Source organism: Dama dama, chromosome 4 (assembly GCF_033118175.1).
Source record: "Dama dama isolate Ldn47 chromosome 4, ASM3311817v1, whole genome shotgun sequence".
Taxonomy (NCBI): domain Eukaryota; kingdom Metazoa; phylum Chordata; class Mammalia; order Artiodactyla; family Cervidae; genus Dama; species Dama dama.
Genome location: NC_083684.1, coordinates 41,535,617 through 41,560,198, shown reverse-complemented (window position 1 = coordinate 41,560,198; position 24,582 = coordinate 41,535,617). Strand labels below are relative to the sequence as shown.

At 38.8% G+C, this 24,582-nt stretch overlaps 1 protein-coding gene across 1 annotated transcript in view; it reads right to left on the bottom strand.

The window, feature by feature from the left end:
• The window catches only part of SNTB2 (syntrophin beta 2), a 70,071-nt gene that overhangs the window by 32,722 nt on the left and 12,767 nt on the right, over window positions 1–24,582 (bottom strand). Inside the window, exon 2 of the mRNA XM_061138826.1 lies at window positions 3,332–3,545. Coding sequence (XP_060994809.1) covers window positions 3,332–3,545 — 214 coding nt within the window. The remainder of the gene's footprint in view (window positions 1–3,331; window positions 3,546–24,582) is intronic.

The following is a 24,582-nucleotide window of genomic DNA, read 5'->3' as shown; positions in this document are numbered from 1 at the left end:
GAGTCAACCTCAGGACTGCCAGGGAAGTCCTCAACTTTGGTATTTCAAGCAACATCAGAAATGAATTACTTTACAGAATTAAGCCTGAGAATCTGCAACAGCCTGACTCTTCTAAGAATTTCCCTTGTACAGTACACTCTGGTCAAGTAGACCAATCAATGGTCTTACTAAAGAGCATGGTGTGATACACTCTTGTAACCCAAACTGCACTCTCCATTTGGTTCTAAAAATCTATTTTAAATTTGACCATTGATCAAATGTCTTTAGCATATGTGCTAAAGAGAATGCAGCCCCAAGTTTCAATGAAGGTCAAGATTATTGAGCTCTGAAAGACGTCTTTGTGGATGATAAACTAGCAGAGCTTTCAGCAATATAGCCAAGTCATTTCATCTTCTTCCTTCCTTCTTTCCTCACTCCCACAACTCCAGTATCCTACAGAAACTGTGTAATACTTTTTCTTTTTTGACAATACTCAGATATAGCAGCAGCACTCCAAGTGCTATAGACGAAATGTTTGTGTCTCCGCCTCAAATCCCTATGTTAAAATTCTAACCCAAATATGACAAGATTAGCAAATGGGGCCTCTGTCAGGCAATTAGATCATGAGGGCAGAGCCCTCACAGATGGGACTAGTACTCTCCTGTGAGAGAGACCCCAGAGAGCTCTCTAGACTTCTCTGCCATTGTAGACATGGCAAGGAAATGACCATTGGAAGCGGGCCTTCACCAGACACTAAGTCTGCCACTGCCTTGATCCTGGACTTCCCTCCTATCCCCTAACCATGAAAAATAAACTTCTGTTGTTTATAAGCCACCCAGTTTATTTATTTATTTATTTATTTATTTTTAACAGCAGCTTGGATGGACTAGGACAACAATCTACTCTCATTCTCAGAAATGATTTATAATGGAGGGACATAGCCTGAATACTTTCCTCAGCCTGACAGTCAGTTGACAAATTTAGTGGCTATTTGTTCTTCTTTAGTCACATTACAACTCTACTCTAGTCCTTACTATTTTTTTTTTAAAGTCCATGATTAACAGATCAAAGTTTCTACATAAACCTATCTCATTTGAGGAAAAAAATTTAATTTGGATTTAAGAGGTGATAATTCACTTTACAAATTAAATTCTTACTGTATAAAAAAAAAAAACAGCATTTCTTCAAAGATCAAGCTATTTTGTATTTACATATGATCCAATATATATATAATCTTTCACAAAGAAACCTGTATGCCTGTATGCAACACAAAGTAATTTCTATGTCTTGAACTTTTAAAAGAAAGCAAATAAAAACAATACAAACATATCAGAATGTAATTTTCAAAATATGTATATATGAGAATTCACTGGTGGCCCAGTGGTTAGGTGGAGAAGGCAATGGCACCCCACTCCAGTACTCTTGCCTGGAAAATCCCATGGATGAGGGATCCATGGTAAATCCGTGGTAAATCCCTCGTAGGCTGCAGTCCATGGGGGTCACTAAGAGTCAGACACGACTGAGCGACTTCACTTTCACTTTTCACTTTCACACATTAGAGAAGGAAATGGCAACCTACTCCAGTGTTCTTGCCTGGAGAATCCCAGGGACGAGGGAGCCTGGTGGGCTGCCGTCTATGGGGTCGCACAGAGTCGGACACGACTGAAGTGACTTAGCAGCAGCATCAGCCAGTGGTTAGGACTCCACACTTTTACCTCTGTAGACTCAGGAACTAAGAACCCACAAGCCACACAGCAAAGCAAACAAAACGTGTGTGTGTGTGTATGTCTGTATACGTATGTGTGTGTGTGTGTGTGTGTATATATATATATATATATATATATATATATATACAGGATTCCCTGGTGGCTCAGACATAAAGAATTAGCTTGCAATGACACACACAAAGTTAAAGTTAGCAGTTAAGACTTTTTAAGCTACTATTTCTTATGATCCTGCTGTGTGTTTGACTCTATGCAAAGGGCTGCATGTGGTTATCTCATTTAATCTGCACAATTAAGCCTTTTTTCTTAACCAGTGAGAATATGAAGGTTTACAGAGGTGCAGGAACTTGCTCAGAGCCCTCCTTGGAGCAAGTGACCGAGTCGGGACTCAAACCAAGGCCTGTGTGATTGCAGAACTCAGAACAATATACTACAGAGGAGGAGCTTCTATATCCCTATGGCCTAAGATGCTCAAGAAGGTCATTCACTTTCTTGTTGTCTTCTGTGAACCATCCCATCCTGACTAGGCAATCAGATCAGAGGAGACCATAAAAGTCAAAGTAGATTATAAAAAGTTTGTCCTTGTGAAAGTTAGTCACTCAGTTGTGTCCGACTCTTTGTGACCCCATGGACTGTAGCCCACCAGGCTCCTCTGTCCATGGAATTCTCCAGGCAAGAACTCGGGAGTGGGTTGCCATTTCCTTCTCCAGGGGATCTTCCCAACTGTCATTATCTTTCTTTTTTCCCTTAATGTCTATTCTAATACTAAATTTAATGGTACCACTTCATGGCATTAATGAAGACAAAGTCATAGAAACCAAATGGTGATATAACTAGGAGGGACATTAGAAATTATTCAATCCAATGCTCTCATTTTATAAATGAGGAAACTGAGGTCAAGAGAAGCTAACTTGCAAGGGTGACATTAGTAGTTGATGCAACCTGATCTATAATGAAGATCTCTGATTCTTTTCACTATCCATAGAATAAGGAATTTCCTTCTATGGAGATATTTTTAGAAGTTTCTTGAACAAGATTTTTTTCAGTTATTAAGTCATAATCACAATGAAGGAGTATTATTAACACTCCATAAAGGCATAAAATGAAACGTAAAGGCCTCTTCTTTCCTTCTACCTTCTAATCCCACTTCACTCCCCAGGGATAACCATCATTAAGTTTCTTGTGTGTTCGTCCAAAATTGTTTGGCCACCTGATGCAAAAAGCTGACTCACTGGAAAAGACCCTGATGCTGGGAAAGATTGAAGGCAGGAGGAGAACGGGACAACAGAGGACGAGATGGTAGGATGACATCACTGCCTCAATGGACACGGGTTTAAGCAAACTCCAGGAGATAGCGAAGGACTGGGAAGCCTGGCGTACTGCAGTCCAGAGGGCCGCAAAGAGTCAGACAAGACAGAGAGACTGAACAACAACAATACACATATATGTGTGAAGTAATTTAAATATGGAAGTCCAGAAGTGATTCTCTCATCTCAGATTGATGCTTTTCTTTACCTAATTTAGTCAACAGTCATAATATTGCATAACATATGCAAAAGCAGTATTATAATATATCCATTTAAGTTTGCAAAGCTGTGAGTAGGATGTTCTCCTTAGGTACAGCTCACCTGTTCTCCAGGTCCGGCATGCTTAGGTTTCTAGCAGCAAAGCACATTTTGAGCGGGATGACCTTCCTGTCCTTGGTGCTGTTCTGGTGTTTTGGAGAACCCGAGTCCTCACTGCCACTAAAGCTGGGTGACTGGGGAGCGGCACTTTCCCAGGGCAGATCTGACACCAACGATGGCTTCTTGATATATGGTGTTACTTCTCGTATGAATTTAACTATGAACAAAAGTCAAAGGAGAAGGTCAGTATTTTTACTTCCTATGAAAAATAGCAACTGAAATATATACATACAGGAACCATCTGGCATGAAGTGAAAAAAAAATACACAAAGTTAAAGAGCCCGCCCACAGAATTTTAGGATTAGAGGGTGCTTTAAGAGCACAGGTAATCCAAATGACACACCACTACTCTATCCTAAAAACTGACTTCTGAGTCTTTGCACATTGTTTCTTCTCAGGACTCCCTTCTCCCTTTGCCTGCCTGGTCAACTCACCTCCTCAGCAGCCTATCCTGTTTACTCTCTCCAGGGTGTTGCCATTACTCACTCCTCTGTAATAACTTCTAAGCACCCTGGGGTGTAATCCTTTGTTAATAATACTTCAGTTCCCCTGCTGGCTGCAAGTTCCCCAAAGGCAGGGTTTATGGTTTAGTCAATCTTGATGTCCAACGTTCAGACCAGTGCCTGTTCAGTAAATGTTTGAATACACGAGTAAAGGGAAAAAATGAGCAATTAAATACTTGAATTATCTCAGTAGTTGGACAACACGAATGAATCTGGAGATAGATTCATTACCTCCTGAGAGAGCACCATCTAGCTTTAAACAACTCTTAGCATTTAGAAACTTGAAACTTTCACTCACTGGTTTGCTGTCTACAGAGGACATACAGAACAAACTTAATCTCTTCCACATGAGGGACCTTCAAACATCTGAAGTTCGAGATTATCTCTCTCTTCTCCAGGCTAGGTATCTCTACTTCAATTAGATTCAACTCAATCAACATTTGTAGCTACCTTCCAAGTATCAGGCATCAGGCTAGCCCCTGAGAATACAAGAGCAGCTTAGGCATGGACTGTGCACTCAGGAATGCCCAGTCTAGTAAGGGAGACAGTTATGAAAACAAACCATCATAGCTTTGAAAAACAAGTACAAACATATTGTACTTGTTTTTCTATTACTGGTAGCTTTCTATTAATGGTATTAAAGGGTTTTTCTATCAATGGTAGTCCCAAATTAAGATATGGCTTTTAATCAACAGAAAACATTTTTCTTTTTAAGTTCACTTTTAAAGATGTATATTTCTTTTACCTCCTTTATGACTGGCAACTACTATCATTTGAGGCACGGTGTTCTTATGTCAAAAACTAGATAAACTGAACATTATTAAAATCTTAAAAAGCATTAAAATTTCAATAAATAGTTGAATATAGATAAATCAGTTGCCATTTCCTCTGCTAACATCAATATATGTTACTTCAGCCATCTGCCTCCTCTCAAATTACACTGTGATAGGTCATTAGAGTAGTATCAAGGGAACTGAAAAACTAGAAAGATATGATCATTATCAATGCTTATCAATGTCATAATAGCTAGTATTAATATTTTATAGCCTTAGAAGCTTTACAAGCCTTCGAAACTTTACTAATAAATAGATTGTACGTATGTGTGTTTGTCAGTTGCAAGCAAGTAAAAATTCTAGGCATATATTAAACATTCAATAAATAGTAGATGCCTTTCTTCTCTAAATTAAAAAGCTAGAAAAGTTAAAAAAATTTAACAGCCATCAGTAGAAGAGGCAAAATTATTTTCTTATAAGTTATTGAACAAGATCTGCTAAAGTTAAACATAATTCTAGAAGATACAATAATACTAATGTCAACATTTAGAAAGATTTATGTGTGTTTATGTGGGTGCTTTCTATGTCTAGTTATAATACATGTATTTTCTAGGCAGAGACAGTAAGAGTTAACTGCTTCAGGTTACCAAGGAGACTTTATCATCCTAGAAAAATGAGCAGGGGTGCACCTAGCATAGGCCTTGAGCAGCTGACTCAGGCATTTGAACACAAGCTTTAGTTTAGCTCCGTGCTTTCAAGAGAGAATAAGATCACAACTTTGGCAGAAATTCTTATAGTTTCCAGACATTGCTAATGGCAGAGACGTACTTTTTAAACATTTAAAGCAGTATATTAACTTTTGGGCTCACAACTGGGAGAAATTAAAGACATTCTAAATGACTATTCTTAAATACTATAGTGTTAGAAAAGCCCCCCATACTCAGAAGATCACAGAGTAACATCAATGAGCTTATTACTATATATATTTAAATGAAACAGACATAAACACACAGGCTAGTGCATGGCCTTATTAAAGGAGCAATGAGTTTTACTTGAGTTGATAATAATGGCACCCATACCCCCATCTAACTGGCCATCCACAATGGTTGGAGAACCATAAACAGAGAGATATCTAATTTACCTGGGAAGCAGTACATGGGCTTATGTGATTTCAGTGTTCTGCTTTAAAACAAAGTAACTATCGCTTGTGTTTGTCCTGAGATTTTTAATTAATTTCATTACCCATCTTCCTGGGCTTCCCTGGTGGCTCAGGGGGTAAACAATCTGCCTGCAGTGCAGGAGACCTGAGTTCCATAACCTGAGTTGGGACGATTCCCTGGAGAAGGAAATGGCAACCCACTCCAGTATTCTTGCCTGGAGAATCCGGGGGACAGAGGAGCCTGGCAGGCTACAGCCCATGGGGTCATAGAGTCAGACACGACTGAGCACCTAAGCAGAGCACCCATCTTCCTACTCCATTTCACTCCAAGGCCTGTCCAAGTCCATAGAAGTAGGAGATACCTCCTTTCTGAGGATCTCAAATTACTACTGAGATGGAAAGGAGAACTCAAATTTCCTTTTAAACCTCTAAGCTACAGTGGAATAAATCCAAACAAACCAGAAATAAGGCAGCTCTGAAATTTGTCCCCAACAATTAAAATTTTAAAATTATGGCCTTTTATAATAAATTTATGCAAACTGGCAAAAAAGGATATTTTTTAGGCCTCAATTAAATTCTAACATGGCTATCTATTACTTTTATTCAAAAGTATTAGCTTTCATGCTTCTATATATATGAACATAGAACAAACAGTTGAAATAATTTGGGTATTTGGACTGTTTACTATATAATTTCTCCTTGGTAGTCTTCTTCAACTACTAATCTTATATGGTAAAACCCACTGTGGGTCATTTATAAAGTAAATATTTAAAAAATGAATTTAAAAAGTGATTTTCTTTGGAACGTTTCTTCAAACTGCAAAAGAATATGCAAGCTTTTCAATTTTTCACAAAAAAATGTTTTAAACATCTTAGGTTTGCATTTTTAAATGTTTTTGTAAGGAAGACAGCTACCAGCAAATTTCCTTGTGGAAACTGCTAAACAGTAAGTAGATGTGTGTTGAAAATCCTTTATATAACTCATCCACAACCAGAAAACACTGTGCATTTAAAAACTTACTTCAAATTACATATTTTTCTTTTCTTTTTGGTGTTGACATTTATGTTTATTTTCTGTGACACATCTCTGTTTTTATAAGTCAATTCTACTCTTAGTGCTTCTCCCTCCCCTAAAAAGAAGTACTGCTTTATGTGAAATAATGCCATCTGTGTCATTCCCTTTTTGCTTACTTCAAAACATACGAAAACAGGGACTTCCTTTTGGTCCAGTGGCTAGGACTCCATACTCCCCCATGCAGGGGCCCAGGTTCCATCCCTGGTTGGGAAACTAGATCACACAGGCCGCAACTAAAGATCCTGCATGCTACAACTAAGACCTGGCACAGTCAAATAAATAAAATAAAAAAATATTAAAAAAAAAATACAAAGCAGAGGACTGTTGACAACTGTAAGTCTTGACCACCTATATCATTAGAAAAAATGGAAAGATAAAGACTTTTATTTTCATTAAAGCAGAGGCAACAAGAAAGGCACTTTGCATAAGGCTGATTAGGAATAATTTATATTGCTTCTTAATCTCCTGCTAAGTAGAGGCTAGTTTTGTTTTGTTTTTTACTTAACCTTATCAGATTTTTAAAAACGATGTAAAATGACTCAAACACTATAAAACCAAAGGCAAAACTCAGGGTATATCAGAGTTACTAGGTGAAAAAAGTAAGTTCTCAAAAAAAAAAAAAAGCTTTCATGTTTTAAAAAATTATATATAATTAGTATGTTCATAAAGTACTCAAGAAAATACGCCCATTTGCTAATAATGGTTATATCTGTATTGTAATTACAGTGATTTCTTCTTTTGAAAGTTATTTCTACAATGCTTGAACTTTTAAATAAGCATGTGTTTTTGTTCTATTAAATAAATAATACTAAAGTTAATTCTGGGCTTCCCTTGTGGTTCAGCTGAAACCCCCTGCAATGTGGGAGACCTGGGTTCGATCCCTGGGATGGGAAGATCCCCTGGAGAAGGGAAAGGCTACCCACTCCAGTATTCTGGCCTAGAGGATTCCATGGACTGTATAGTCCATGGGGTTGCAAAGAGTCGGACACAGCTGAGCAACTTAATACATGCCCTCAAATAACAAAGAAAAACATGGATTAGAAGGCAATTTCAGAAAAAGATTCAAGAGTGGAGACAATAACAGTGGGGAAAAGGACTGTTCCATAAATGTGGAGAGGACAACGGAGTATCAGCGTGCAGTTGGCGTCTGTCTGTATCTCACGTCCTCCAATGCATTTGCTAACCTACAGTTGATGCTCTTTGGATAATTTTTGTTAAGTCATTGAAGTATAAAAACAGAGCAACAAATTTTAAAGTCAAATGAAATTCAGTACAGGCCTTGATATTACCATTTACCTTTTGAGAGGTTTGAAGCACATAATTTTCTTGTCTAAGCCTCAGTTTCCACATTTGTAAAACATTAATACCAACTTCAAATGGCTATGGCAGCTGAATGAGAAATGTAGTAAAAGTGTCAATGCCTGTGCTTGAGCACACAATGAATATCAGTGTATATTTGGGTGTGCAATTAATATAATATACTCTGGACAAAGTAGGAAGAGGTTAAGATATGAAATTGAACAGACCATATTTGAATTTCAGTTCTGTCAATTATAAACTTCATGATTTGGACAAATAACTCAACTTTTCAATCTCAATTTCTAGTCCACAAAATTCTAATATTAACCTTAATACCAACTATCCTGAGAGGATTAAATAAGATTAACTACTTTCCTAGGTTCTAAAATCACTGTGGATGGTGACTGCACCCATGAAATTAAAAGCTGCTTGCTCCTTGGAAGGAAAGCTATGACAACCCTGGACAGCATATTAAAAAGCAGAGGCATCACTTTGGTGACAAAGGTCCATATAGTCAAAGCTGGTTTTTCCAGTAGTCATGTATGGATGTGAGAGTGGGACCATAAAGAAGGCTAAGCCCCAAAGTCTCAGAGGCTCAGAAGATCCTACAAAATCTTGCTGGACTGCAAGATCAAACCAGTCACTCCTAAAGGAAATCGACCCTAAATATTCATTGGAAGGACTGATGCTGAAGCTCAAATTCTCTGGCCACCTGACGTGAAAAGCTGATCCACTGGAAAAGACCCTAATGCTGGGAAAGACTGAAGGCAAAAGGAGAAGGGGGCAGCAGAGGATTAGATGGTTGGATGACATCACTGACTCAGTGGACATGAATCTGAGCAAATTCCAGGAGATAGTGAAGGACAGGGAAGCCTGGCATGTTGCAGTCCATGGGGTCAGGAAGAGTTGGACACAATTTAGCAAATGAACAACAATAACATATGTCACAGTTTCTGTTTTGCTCATCTTTTCCATTTGACCAAGGGTCACTGAAGGGATTAAAAGCCAAGACTACAAAAGTCAACAATAATTACAACACATTACCTCTATAGTGTTTATCTGTCCATGGTTCTTCACTCTTTTTAGTCACTCCTCAGAACTGTGTTGCTGTCTGTGCAGGACTACTTACGGTCCTGAATACATTCTCTTGCACATTCATGAGGCGAAATTCATGTACTTTTGTAACACATACACAATCTTTTTGTGACTCTGGCTTGACATCACACTTGCTTCCAACCTTTCAGAGCAAGTTTTACCCCAATCCATATGACATCACTGTAACAATATGTGTACTTAGTTTTAGTACAAATGAATGTAATACACTGGTCAAAATTTGGCAGTATGTTGAGCCTGGCGGGCTGCAGTCCATGGGGTTACATGACTGACCATGTGTGCATGAGGGTGGAGGGAGATGGGTTGGTGGCAATAAACTGGTAGAACTAAAAAAAAAAAAAAAAAGAATCTGCCTGCAATTCAGGAGATGCGGGTTCGATTCCTGGGTTGGGAAGATCCTCTGGAGAAGGAAATGGCAACCCACTCCAGTGTTCTTGTCTGGAGAATCCCGTGGACAGAGGAGCCTGGCAGGCTACTGACCATGGGATCGCAAGAGTCGGACACAACATAGCGACTAAACCACCAACATAAATGATAGAAGACAATTTTTACTCTTTAAAAAGAAGATTGCAACGTTTCCCCCTTTTCAACATCAATGAACTCTCTCTATGCGCACAGCATGTAGGTTATTTAAAATGTTTAATATACACTCTGACCTCAAGTTGTGTGGTTGAAAAGGAAAAGAAAGATATATAACCCTCCCCCAAAAAGACCAATAAATAAAGCAGAAATGAGAAAAAAAATAAAAAAATAAAGGAGAAATGAGAAAAGGTACTATATGATGAAAGCTGTTAAAGAAGTAGAAAAAATAAAATGTAACACAAAATTAGATGTAACAACAGCAAACAAAATTAAATAACTGAAAAATATTTAATAAAAACACTAATACAGTAATGTTTTTCCACTAGATCAGAAAAAAAAGACCTCGCAGTTTAAGCACAAGGAAATCCTTATCCGTTGCAAAGTGGATGTCCTGGACTAGCTGGATACACCGGATGGTTTGTTTTAGATAGGCACTCCAAGTGATAAACTATAGACGGAAACACAGTATTAACCCAGCACAATAGCTGTGCTCAAGGGGTCAGCAAGCATTCCATCCTGAACATCCAGTCAGTTACCACTGGGGAACAAGAATGCCATCCAAGTTTCCATCTCTTTAAACAATTCACAATTTTTTTATTGTACAAAAGAACTGCTATTAGTAACTGCCAAGCTTTTGTTGTCATGAGGGATTGGCAGAATTAACTGAGTTCAGGAAGAGGAGAAAAGACAAAGATGTGTTCATTTTCTTTTCCTCCTCCTCCTTTTTTCCCCCTCATTCTTATATAACACATGACTGAGGAGTCCAGTTGTGGTAGACCGAGAATTGTCAGAATGCACAGACATCAACTACTGTAGTGAATTTAAGCTACAATGCAATGTACTGGTCAATCCACAACAAATAACGGCTTTCACTTATAATTCATTTTATTAACTTTTTAAATTAAAGGGTAATTTTCAAAAAGCTGGAACAATTTAAGCATCAAAATAAATAATAGTGGTATGGGATTATCATGAGTCCACACAGATATAAATAATTGAATAAATAAATAAATGAGGGATAAGGGACAGCTCTTAAAGAAGAATTTCAATTAGAGAATCCCCTGGTGGCCCATCCACCGCTTAGGTCCATTCTCACGGCAGAGGGCTCAGGTTCAATCCCTGGTCAAAAAATACACAAGGTCCATTTGTTCATGATAAAATGTGACACAAATCCAAAGTGAGAGATATTTTACAAAATGATTCAAATGGTTCAAAATCGATTCCCACAATAAGGTAAGTTAACACATCTATTACTTTACATAATTATAATTTTTAAGTGTGGTAAGAACATTCAGATCTATTCTCTTTTGCAACTTCCAAGTATGTAAGACAGTTCTGTTAACTATAGTCACCAGGTTGAACATCAGATCCCCAGAACTTATTCATCTTATAATCAGAAGTTTGTACTCTTTGACCAAATACCACTTTGCATTTCCCTCCACTCACTTTTCATTTTACTTATTCTTAACGAGTCAGAGTAAATTTGAGAGGTCAGAATAATGACAAAACCAAAGAACAGTGTCATTCTAGAGGCCATTCCCTTCTCCAGGGATTGAACTCAGGTCTCCTGCACTGTAGCCAGATTCTTTACCAGCTGAGCCACCAGGAAAGTCCTTTTCATTCTAAAGTCATCTACATGTAATTCCAAAATTTCATGCCAAGCGTTCCTGTCAAATAATACTAAGCAATATTATAGCGCAGCTTTGGATATGTGAGAGTTTGCCCTTGCAACTGACAGTCAATTTGTGTTAATATTAGCTTCCTATAATCAGTAAGAGTGCTTATCTTGAGATTATGTTTATCTTCATGCATTCTAAATCCACCTCTCTCCCAGAGATTATTCTAGGAAAGGAGAAAGATCCACAAGTGTAGAGTGTAGTATGTACCCTTGAATTATAGAGCTACAGTCAATATAGCCTAAATAAATGATCATATTTAGAGGTGAATGAAATAGCTATCAATTTCATGTGCATTATGTTTTGACTCCTTACACACATACACACACACAGCCGTCCAGAGTTTCCTGTGGACAAATACTAATCTAAATAATTTACGAAACTGCAGAACTAGAGGAGACTTCAGTGATTATTTGTACAAACTGTTCATTTTTAAGGATGCTAAACTGAAACTCTAAAAAAAAGGAGGCTCAAAGAATTTAGAAAACTTCTTCCAAGCTGCAGTCTGTGGCAAAGTCACGGCTAAAAACTCGTCATCTTTTCCTGAATATGTCCTCAACTTTCAGTTTGGCTTTTGAGATAGTGGAGTCATAAAACACTGTTTGTATAGATCCCTCAGCCACCAGTACAAATGAGTCAGCACTCAAACTTGCTCACTGGGTCTATATAGTTAAAAAGTGGAGTAACGAGGTCTTATCTACGATTAACAGGATAATCTCACCGTGTGTGCAAGCAAGTAAGCATTTCAATTTATGTTTCAAGAATGGGGAGAAAAAAAAGGAAAAAGGGCTGGCTTGCAGGATGGTGTATTTTACGATGACCTTTCATTAGCATATTTTAAAAACTCAGGTCAGAGTCCTTTCACCCTGTGGTAATTCACTTTTTCTGCATCAGACACAAGACTTTAATAATAACAACCAGGGATCAATATTTAACTCACTAGCCTGCCCACACTGCCGGCACACGGTGCTCTGAGCCGGCAGCAGCACAGAGGCGCCAGAACCGTCAGAGCCGCTGTCTCCATCCCCGCCGTGGGTGGGGCGGCGATAGGGTGGGGGGCGGAAAAGCGGCTGGAAAGCCCCAGCCAAGACAAAACTAAACAAAAAGCATGAGTCAAGAATGCTATTTTTCAAAAGAAAATGATTACTTTTTGGAAAAGAGTGTGCTTCTGTGTGTCCATCCTTCAGAAGAATTTACATCCACGCTCATGGCTTAATTCCATTTTTTTGGAGTTCAGCTTCCTTATATGTGAAAATCATAAAGTCTATCCTTAGGGGGTTATTGTGAAGATTAAATAAAGCATGGACTGGAAAAGGATTTTATGAATTATAACAGCCATACAAATTTGAAATATTACTATTATGACCTAGTGCAGAACCTGACCGTCATTTTCACCAGTTTCAGAAACTAGCACAGCACATGGTAAAAAGCATCTGTTAAATGAATGAGTGTACAAACTGGTTAAGACCTCCTGCCCAGGAGCATTACCGTAGAACATAAAGGATTACATGTGGTGTGAACTCAGAAAAATGACTACTGTGCCTTTCTGCGTCTGCCCTAATCACGGCAGAGAACTACTGTGAGGGTTAATGAATAAAGCTCACATAGCAGACCTGCTCTCGGAGGAAAGAGGCCCCTCTCAGCCCCGCCATCCCTGAATGATGAATAAAACGCATCCCATGTCTCTACAAGGCTCAAGATATAATAGATGACACAAATATTCAATCACCAACCTCAATACTCAATTAATGTTCAAAAACAGAGTTAAGTGTTTTATGTGAATAATATCACTGAATCTCACGATAACCCTAGGAGGTAGGGACATTTATTACTCCCATTTTACAAATGAGGATATTGAGACCTTAGAGAAAAAAAAAAAACTTGGCATGTGCCACTCTACCAGTAAATAACAAAGAGAAAGACCAACCATGTAAATACTACTATATTTTACCAATGAATAAGTAATAACAACTCAGTATATTAAGCTCCATTACAGAACCATGTACAGAACGTATTACACAAAGTAATAGGAGACTTGAAAAGATAGCAGAAGTATCCCAGGCAGACAAGGTGGGAGTGAGTGTGCCTGGCTGAGGTTACAGCATCCAGTCGAGGACATGAAACATTGAGAGAAATGTAAGCGGTTAGGAAAGGCCAGAATCGGGGTCAAGGTAAAATGCTGCGATCTGTTCTTGAAAGGTTGTTGGTATTTAGTGAAGGGTGATCAGATACTGTGAAAGGCAGCCCTGGCTGTCATGGACCATTCCTTCTTACGGAACTACCAGGGTGAATATTCAAAAAGAAAAAAGTGAGATCACTACTGAAACACAGATCACAAACTTCATAATAAAGGGGATAAATACGTACTTTTAAAGAACTGAGTTAAAGAAAGGATACAAGCTAGACGTCACTCAACACACCACCTGAGCTGTGAGCAGGGTTAGCATAAACTGCGCTCCGGAGCTCCTGCCCTCAGGTGGCAAGAGGTAATCAAGTCAAAGGGCTGTTTGTCTGCACTCCAAAGATAGCTGCACAGGATATCTTAAATTTGTCCCTAGCCTAATCTACACACCTATGTGTGCAAAATCTGAAAGAAGTAGGCTGGAAGTGCTAGACACTGGGAAGAAGAAATGGGAAGGAAAATATTATCCAATTAAAAGAAAAAGCCATTATGTTACACCCAACAAACAAGACACCAGAATTACCCCTCCACACACCCCAAGGATCAGCAGGCAAGAGAAGGAAGGAAAAAGGAAAGATAAAACTGGAGATCTTTCTCCCTGCCTTACTAGGAGCCTGTGAAATATCAATTCTGTTAACAACCTCTTCCCTGGGATCGATCTGAGGGCACATGTAGAGAAAGTGTTTCATATAACTTCCCTTAAGCTCTAAGAAAGTAAATTAGGCCATGCATATGAGAATTCTCCTTTTGCTAAGATTTCCCTGGTGGCTCAGATGGTAAAGCATCCACCTCCAATGCGGGAGACCCGGGTTCAATCCCTGGGTCGGGAAGATCCCCTGGAGAAGGAAACGGCTACCCACTCCAGTATTCTTGCCTGGAAAATCCCATGGACAGAGAAGCCTGGTAGGCTACAGTCCATGGGGTCACAGAGTCGGACATAACTGAGCAACTTCACTTCACTTCACTTCATGATTCTGTAAACAGGCAATTAAAAATATAACTTCAGGAAAACAAATTATATACATACCATGACCATATGTGGCCAATGCAGCAGTAACATCACAAATGATTTTCATTTCCACTTCCATAAATGAATTCGGCCAAACAGTCAAACTAAGGATTTGAACTAAGTAAAAATGTAATTTGATGCCAAGAAAGATGTGGTAAACTGAAGAGCAGAAAAATACTTGTTTAAGCCACAAGCTATTCAATTGAGATAGACTATTGAAGGGGCTGAAGTTGCCAGTTTCCGTATGTTGGTAAGAGTATTGAAAATATCTTGCTTCAGTTTAAGACTGGATGCTCTTAAATATGTTTTAGGTTTCCCAAAGCTTAAATCTGTAGTCAGTTCATTTAGGTGTGGGTGGTGTATTTAACCTGAGATCCTTTCTTTCCATAGAGCGAAATTAATGAATCATCTGTCCCTGTGAAAAATCTGTGCTTCTGAAAGAATTTTAAATCTAAGCTAGGAAAGGCCTGAGGTGTTACATCTAAAAGGAACTGTGGCAAAGTCTGACTTCTTAGAAACTACTGTCTCAACACGTTTTTCTTTTGAGGAGCAATAAAATTCCATATTTGGAATAATACCTGATGGTACGAATATAACCAGTGAATCTGGTGCTAGGTGGGAGATTTCTGGTGCTCCTGGTGCTCCTGTGGAAGCAAAAGCCCTGACCAGCAATGCCATCCACTGTGGCTTCCTCACACTCTGAGCCAAGGAGGAGAGTCCTCACCAGTCTCTAGCTTATAAGACAACATTAAGAGAAGAATCTCAATAATAACAGATTACTAATGGAGATTAAAAAAAAAAAAAAAGCAGGAGGAAAGGGTTTGAGGAACTGTTTTAAATGGAAAAGGCAAAAATCCAAAGGTTAATATTTTTAGAAATTCCAATAGTTCATAAAATTCACAACCTACATGTTGTATGAATAGGAACCATCACACTACCTTCTACTATAAGCTCTTTAAAGGTAGACATTTTTCTTTGTTCAAAATAATTCCTACTAACCAGGGAGGTTCAAGGACTTACTCCTGCTCTTCATAAGCCTTAGGGTAAAAACTGGGAAGGACAAACACAAGGAGAAAGCCTCTAAGCCAATGAAGAGAGGAAGGAGACAGGGCCAGAGCCTGTACACCCTTAAACAAATAATCAGTGACTGCAAAGAAGTTTGCCTAGGTCAGGGTTAAATCTGATATGCTGGTAAGGGATCACAGAAAGGCTGGGAACAAACAGCTGTAGCTAAACATTACAGATATCCAGGTAATTGCTGAAATTACATGAGCAGATGACCTAAACACTGGGTGTATACAAGGGAGATAAGTAAGGCCCTGCTCCTAAACTAGCTAGCACCAGTTTCTCCAGACAGGCAGAATGAGATCCTAAAAGAATTTTCCATCCAGGTATAAGGCATAGAAGGGAAGGAAGATTAACACTGTTTGAACACCTGTTATGTGTTTCATATAAATGGACATAAATTTGAGCAGACTCCAGGAGAGAGCCTGGTGTGCTACAGTCCATGGGGTCACAAAGAGCTGGACATGACTTAGTGACCGAACAACAACAGCTTCACATAAAATCGTTCATGTGACCTTTGGAATCATTTGACTGAGAAAGAAACAGAGGCTTAAAGAGAATAAACTGTTTTCCCCACAACATGCAGAGCTCTAGGTCTGCTAGGTTCCAAAGCCAACGCTATCTCTACAACACAATCATCTGCATGGATTCAGTCGGGTGTATTCTGCTCAACAGGAAAACTGGTGGCCTTCTGATCACCTCATTTTGTGGACCTACAGGTTTCTAGACCATAGTAAGCCACTGATTCCCTAGCTCTTGCCTTGATGAAAGCTCCTGGGCTGTGTCTATACTGACTGACAGTAAGTACAACTTACTCCTGCTGCTGAGGAGACACTGCTGGGACAGGGTCATGAAAAGGCATGTGTGAACAGCCAGGAAGCTGAAAACATGTGAAAGCAGGATTCTGTGGGAGTCAGGACCTCCAATTCCCCCATTCTCACTAGTTGAAGAGATAAGGAAAGAGTTCACAATAGTGGATACTCCCAAAAGAATTTAAATTTATGGGATTTTTTTTTGTTATTTTGTAGCAGCAGCTTTAACTCCAATTACATTTTGCTCAAGCAAATACTGGCCTTCCCTTGTGACTCAGCTGGTAAAGAATATGCCTGGAGATCCTAAAGATCTGCCTGAAGATCCCCTGGAGAAGGGAAAGGCTACCTACTCCAGTATTCTGGCCTACAGAATTCCAAGGACTGTACAGTCATGGGGTTGCAAAGAGTCAGACACGACTGAGCGACTTTCACTTTCACTTTCTTTCACTTTCAAGCAAATATTAAAATTCATCTTCCATCTCATAGTAAATGCTACAGATTATGGTAATTCACTCTTCACCCAGAGCCAAAGAGGACAAGAGAAACTCGATTGAGATGAAATATATTAGAAAAATAATAGCAAAACTGATTAATCTCACATGAATAATTAAAAGTTGATTATGCAAAGAAATGTTTTAAGACAAACTCAAGATTATTACCCTTCAAATAAGAAATCTAAAATAACCTGCTCAAAATTTTTCCTGAAAATCTGAGAATAATTTCAGGTTGGTCTTTTTTTTTGGATAGTGTTATTGACAATAAATATAATCTAACAGGATTAACATTCTTCTAGCTGTAATCTGTATCCTTTTCTGGTTAATATCCAATGATTTAGCAACCGTTCCCCTCCCCCAACTTAAAAATATACTCCTTTTTAAAGAATTTCAGATTTCTACAAATGGATAAAATGAATATCTTACTAAGCAGTATTAAAGGATTTTGTGTCCTTGCCTCCTTAATCCTTTCTATTTTGCCACAGCCCCCTCCCCTATTCAGTACATCAACATTACAAAAATAAGTTAGTTGCTGCTTTAAGTACAGATCTGCATTTAACAAAGCCTTAGGAAAAAAAAAAAAGAAAGCCTTAGGTTCTGAAACTGCTACTTTTGGTTCAGAGCATTCTCTCCCATGAAAGGTCCTTCTAGCTCTGTGACATTAATACCATCACAATGCTAACACTGCACAAGATGCTTAAATAAATGGTAAGCATCGAAATCCTTAAATAATCATGCAGTCACATGTAATACTTCATTATCTCAATAGCAACCCTTAGGCCAGGATGCTGTTTTCCTTTGGCTTTCCTGAATACACTGCTATAAAATCAGGCCCTTGGAGGCCCTGAAGGTATAATGGGGTGTAATTACAAAAAAGAAAACAGAGAGAGATGACTCAATTTGTCTGAGATTTCAGTGAGACACCATTAAAGAGGGAAAATACAGAAATAAACAGGTGGCAGCAGTGTTTATAGGGTTTGGTAAAAGTTATATAGAGAGTCCCCTGCCATTACCCCCAAAGAGAAATAGTGAGAATATTAAAGGTAGATGAACCTTTACCAGATGAGGGCTACCTATAGCAAAGAAAAGTAGTCAATGTACAAAAGATTACCTCAGGATGGACTGTAGCTCTAAACTTGAAACACAATCACAAAGCTTCTGGAAGAAAACATGTGCCCTCGAAGCGGGCAAAGATTTCTTGGGCAGGAAACATAATGCTCCCACGAAAGAAAAAACTTCACATCATCTAAATCCACCATTAAAAAACTGAGTGGTCTTACAGTTTAGGGCCTATTGACCTGTGGCAGCTCCCTATGCTGGAGAAGGAAAGAAGGGTCTCAGATCCTTTCAGGACTCTTGGTCTTTCACAAGGGACACAAAAGGGTTGAAGGGAAGAGGGAGGAAAAAAAATCCCTTAGATCTCGGCACAATTAATTTACCCAAAAAGAAAATGAGAGACAAATACTCAACATGCAAAAGTCTTGTGAAGAAAAAGGAGGAAAACCACAGAACATGCTAAAGGCTGAGGAAGACAGCCCTTGGGATGGTGTACCACAGGAGGCAGAAGGAAATCCTTAACTCTCCAAAGAAGGTGCAAGCCAGGAAGCAGAAGGAAACCTGAGAGGAGGGCTGACTCTGCCTGGTCACGGACACACCCGTTGGGCATCTGGACCATGAAGAAATAAGAGGAGCAGATGAGTTTGGAAAGGCTTAGAGAAGAGATAAGAAAAGTAAGAAACAAATCTGTGATGATGGATTAGAAACTGGAAACAGTATGAGCACTATGAAAAGACAAAAAGATAGGACATTGAAAGAGGAACCCTCCAGGTTACTAAGTGCCCAATATGCCACTGGTGAAGAGTGGAGAAATAACTCCAGAAAGAAAGAAGAGATGGAGCCAAAGCAAAAACAACACCCAGTTGTGGATGTGACTGGTAATGGAAGTATAGGAACCTGGAATGTTAGGTACATGAATCAAGGTAAATTGGAAGTGGTCAAACAGGAGACGGCAGAGTGAACATCCACATTCTAGGAATCAGTGAACTAAAATGGACTGGAATGGGTGAATTTAACTCAGATGACCATTATATCTATTACTGTGGGCAAGAATCCCTTAGAAGAAATGGAATAGCCCTCATAGTCCACAAAAGAGTCCAAAATGCAGTACTTGGATGCAATCTCAAAAATGACAGAATGATCTCTGTTCATTTCCAAGGCAAACCATTTAACATCACAGTAATCCAACTCTATGCCCCGACCAATAATGTTGAAGAAGCTGAAGTTGAACGGTTCTATGAAGATCTACAAGACCTTCTAGAACACCAAAAAAAGATATCCTTTTTGTTACAGGGGACTGGAACACAAAAGTAAGAAGTCAAGAGATACCTGGAGTAACAGGCAAATTTGGCCTTGGAGTACAAAATGAAGCAGGGCAAAGGCTAACAAGAGTTCTGCCAAGAGAATGCACTGGTCATAGCAAATACCCTCTTCCAACAACACAAGAGAAGGCTCTACACATAGACATTACCAGATGGTCAATACCGAAATCAGACTTAATCAGTCTTTGCAGCCAAAAATGCAGAAGCTCTATACAGTCAGCAAAAACAAGACTGGGAGCTGACTATGGCTCAAATCATGAACTCCTTATTGCAAAATTCAGATTTAAATTGAACAAAGTATGGAATACACTAGACCATTCATGTATGACCTAAATCAAATCCCTTATGACTGTACAGTGGAAGTGACAAATAGATTGAAGGGATTAGATCTGACAGACAGAGTGCCTAAAGAACTATGGGCGGAGGTTCATGACATTGTACAGGAGGCAGTGATCAAGACCATCTCCAAGAAAAAGAAATGCAAAAAAGGGGTTGTCTGAGGAGGCCTTACAAATAGCTGAGAAAAGAAGAGAAGCTAAAGGCAAAGGAGAAAAGGAAAGATATACCCATTTGAATGCAGAGTTCCAAAAAATAGCAAGGAGAGATAAGAAAGCCTTCCTCAGTGATCAATGCAAAGAAATAGAGGAAAACAATAGAATGGGAAAGACTAGAGATCTTGTCAAGAAAATTAGAGATACCAAGGGAACATTTCAGGCAAAGATGGGCATAATAAAGGACAGAAATGGTATAGACCTAACAGAAGAAGAAGACATTAAGAAGAGGTGGCAAGAATCATGAACTATATAAAAAAGATCTTCATGACCCAGATAACCACGATGGTGTGATCACTCACCTAGAGCCAGACATCCCGGCATGTGAAGTCAAGTGGGCCTTAGGAAACATCACCATGAACAAAGCTAGCGGAAGTGATGGAATTCCAGTGGAGCTATTTCAAATCCTAAAAGATGATGCTGTGAAAGTGCTACACTCAATATCCCAACAAATTTGGAAAACTCAGTAGTGGCCACAGGACTGGAAAAGGTCAGTTTTCATTCCAGTCCCAAAGAAGGGCAATGCTATTGTTCAAACTACCGCACAATTGCACTCATCTCACATGCTAGCAAGGTAATGCTCAAAATTCTCCAAGCCAGGCTTCAACAGTATGTGAACCGTGAACTTCCAGATGTTCACGCTGCAAGTGGTGGATTTAGAAAAGCCAGAGGAACCAGAGATCAAATTGCTAACATCTGTTGGATCATCGAAAAAGCAAGAGAGTTCCAGAACATCTACTTCTGCTTTATTGACTATGCGAAAGCCTTTGACTCTGTGGATCACCACAAACCGTGGAACACTCTTCAAGAGATGGGAATACCAGACTAGCTTACCTGCCTTCTGAGAAATCTGTATGCAGGTCAAGAAGCAACACTTAGAACTGGACAGGGAACAACATACTGCCTCGAAATTGGGAAAGGAGTATGTCAAGGCTGTATACTGTCACTCTGCTTATTTAACTTATATGCAGAGTAAATCATGAGAAATGCTGTGCTGGATGAAGCACAAGCTGGAATCAAGATTGCTGGGGGAAATATCAATAGTTCACATCTCAGACATGCAGATGACATCACCCTTATGGCAGAAAGCGAAGAACTAAAGAGCCTCTTGATGAAAGTGAAAGAGGAGAGTGAAAAAGTTGGCTTAAAACTCAACATTCAGAAAACTAACATCATGGCATCCAGTCCAATCACTTCATGGCAAATAGATGGGGGAACAATGGAAACAGTGAGAGACTTTATTTTGGGGGGCTCCAAAGTCACTGCAGATAGTGACTGCAGCCATGAAATTAAAAGATGCTTGCTCCTTGGAAGAAAAGCTATGACAAACCTAGACAGCATATTAAAAAGCAGAGACATTACTTTGTCAACAAAGGTCCATCTAGTCAAAGCTATGGTTTTTCCAGTAGTCATGTATGGATGTGAGAGTTGGACTATAAAGAAAGCTAAGCACCGAAGAATCAATGCTTTTGAACTGTGGTGTTGGAGAAGAATCTTGAGAGTCTCCTGGACTGTGAGGAGATCCCACCAGTCCATCCTAAGGAAATCAGTCCTGAATATTCATTGGAAGGACTGATGCTGAAGCTGAAACTCCAATACTTTGGCCACCTGATGCAAAGAACTGACTCATTGGAAAAGACCCTATGCTGGGAAAGATTGAAGGCAGGAGGAGAAGGGGATGACAGAGGATGAGATGGTTGAATGGCATCACTGACTCAATGGACATGAGTTTGAGTAAGCTCCGGGAGTTGGTGATGGACAGGGAAGCATGGTGTGCTGCAATCCATGGGGTCACAAAGAGTCGGACGTGACTGAGTGACTGAACTGAACTGGAAACAAAGACATTCACACTGCCCTCCTCATCCTGTTTGCTTTAGGCCTAGAATTTTTTTTTGGTCTAATATTAAAAACTGGCCTCTGCTTTTTTTCTGTTAGCATTTTCTGGTGTGTCTCTGATTTTTGTTTTATTTTTAATCACCTGGTGGAGTTTTGTTTTAGGTAGTTTCCTTGTTACCAGCATCTGGATTTTCTATTTTGACACATTCTCCAGGTGTATTTTTCAGTTGGGAAGTTTCACACATACGCATGAAAATATGTTCACCCCATATCATAAAGTAAAATTTAACAGGCTACAAGGCAGTATATTCAGTATCAGTTTACATATGTAAAAGAGAATCTCAAATTGTGTGTGTGTATGTGTGTGCGTGCACGCGCATGTGTATACATACATACATCAAAAATTTAACTGTGCCTATTTCTGTGTGGTATTTTTTTCTTTTTGCTTATATGTATTTCTTAAAGAACACATCAAACATATAAAAATAATTAAAGATTTTTCCATAATAAGAGTCAATCAAAGAATTTGCAATCAGTTTATGTAAGGGCAACTGGAGCACCTAAACACTTGATGGAAGAATTGTTTAAAAAAATGTAAACTTCAAATTACCTCTCGATCTATAAGCCAGAAGAATAAAACTGGCAATTTTATAGCTTAAAAAAAAAAAGAAATTGAGTAGACAAGATACAGAATTGAAAAAATAGTTACAACATAGACATCTGACAACAGACTTGTGTCCAGAATATATAAAGAGTTCTACAAACCAACAACAAAGAGATAAACAACCCAGTAAAAATTTATAAAAAGACTTCGACACTTTTGATTCCACTGCAATAAATTTCAAGAACAGACAAAACTGCGACTCACCTCATGGCACAGTGGATAGGAATCCACCTGCCAATGTAGGCAACAAGAGTTCCATCCATGATCCAGGAAGAGTCCACACGCCTCAGAGCAACTAAGTCCATGTACTGCAACTATTGAGCTCTCTCCCTAGAGGCTATGAGCCTGTGTGCCCTAGAGTCTGTGCTCCACAAGAAAAGCCACTGCAATGAGAAGCCCTCACTTGCTGCAACTAGAGAAAGCCTGCGCGCACGCACGCGCACACACACACACACACACAGAAATGAAGATCCAGCACAGCCAAAAACAGATAAATAAAATTTAGAAAAAAAAGAATAGACAAAATTAATTTGTGGGGAAAGAAATTAAAAAATGGTTACCTAGGGGTGGGGTGGGGAAAGGAATTGACTGGAAATGGCCATGAGGGAACTTTCTGGAGGTGAGAAATGTTCTATAGCTTATGTAGTGGTTACACAGGTATATACAATGGTAAAAGCTCATTGAAATGAACAACTAACAACACATTATTGTATGTTAATTATACTTTCCAAGTTTTTTTTTTAACGTTAAGAAGTCAGAATCAAAGTGGTAGTTAAGTGATCCAGCATAAAGCAAAACTGGACAGTTGTCTAAATTTTATCTGAATTTTAAAAACTGCGAAATATTTAAAATATGCTTAAATACATAGAATACAGCATAATGAACATTCACATAACTCAACTTTATCAATCTTAAAATTCTGTCCCATTTGTTTAGTTTTATTTCCTAACAAAACGCCCCCACGAATCTCTGCCCAATTCCAGTCATCTTCCTTGTCATTGTTGTTGTTCAGTCAGCTGTGTTCTACTCTTTGACATCTAGATTCCTAAATTTATTCCATGAATAAATTTGCTGGACAATAATGGTCAACACAAATAAATATAATACATGTGTAAATAATTTACCCCTTTCTCTAAAAGGGCAAACTAAAAAGGGCAAAGAAGAAGGAATTATTTGGCATCTAAGTCCCAGGTTTTGGTTTTTCTTTGCAATATTCATTAAGATAGTCTTGCCCTTGCTCACTAAAGAACAATGAACAAAGCTCAGGTTACACAGTAATCAGTGGAAAAATTAATCGTAATCTATTTTGCTCAGTTTTCCTTCTTCCTTAAGTGATTCTCCTCTGCTTGGAGTAAAAGCTTAATAAATGTTACCTATGTTGTTCTAAAGGAGATTAGTTACTAGTTATAATGAAAGGTAGACACGACTAAACAACAGAACAGCAAACGCTGATTTTTTTGCAAATCTCTTATCTGGCACTTCTGTGTATCTCTCTCAACAATAAAGTTGAGGGAATTCCCTGACGGTCCAGTGGTTAGGGCTCCATACTTCCACACTGCAGGGAACAGAGATTCCATCCCTGGTCAGGGGAACTAAAAAAATCTTGCCATGCCCTCAGGTACAGTCAAATAAATAAAGTCCAGAACGAAGTATTATAAATGCTGAGGTTCCATTTGAATGATCAGGGAGCTTCACTATATTTAGAATATCTTTACTATTAAAATTAATTGGATTATACCCTCTCTGACAATCCATCTATTTATATAGTCAGTTTATAGTAACCATAACTGTGCATTCTCTATCTCATATTAGAACTATAAAATATGAGAACTAAAAGGCATTTTATCTTTAATAGATAAGAAATGTGAGGCTTGTAATGCTAATATTTTTTCCAAGGTCACACAGAGAGCTGATGGCCACTGGAAACGCTTTGCTGTTTTTTTTATTTTTCCTAAGTATCTTGTCCTCTCATGCTTCAGTTTGGGACCTAAGCATTTTTGGTACAAGACTCAGTTTCTGTGACT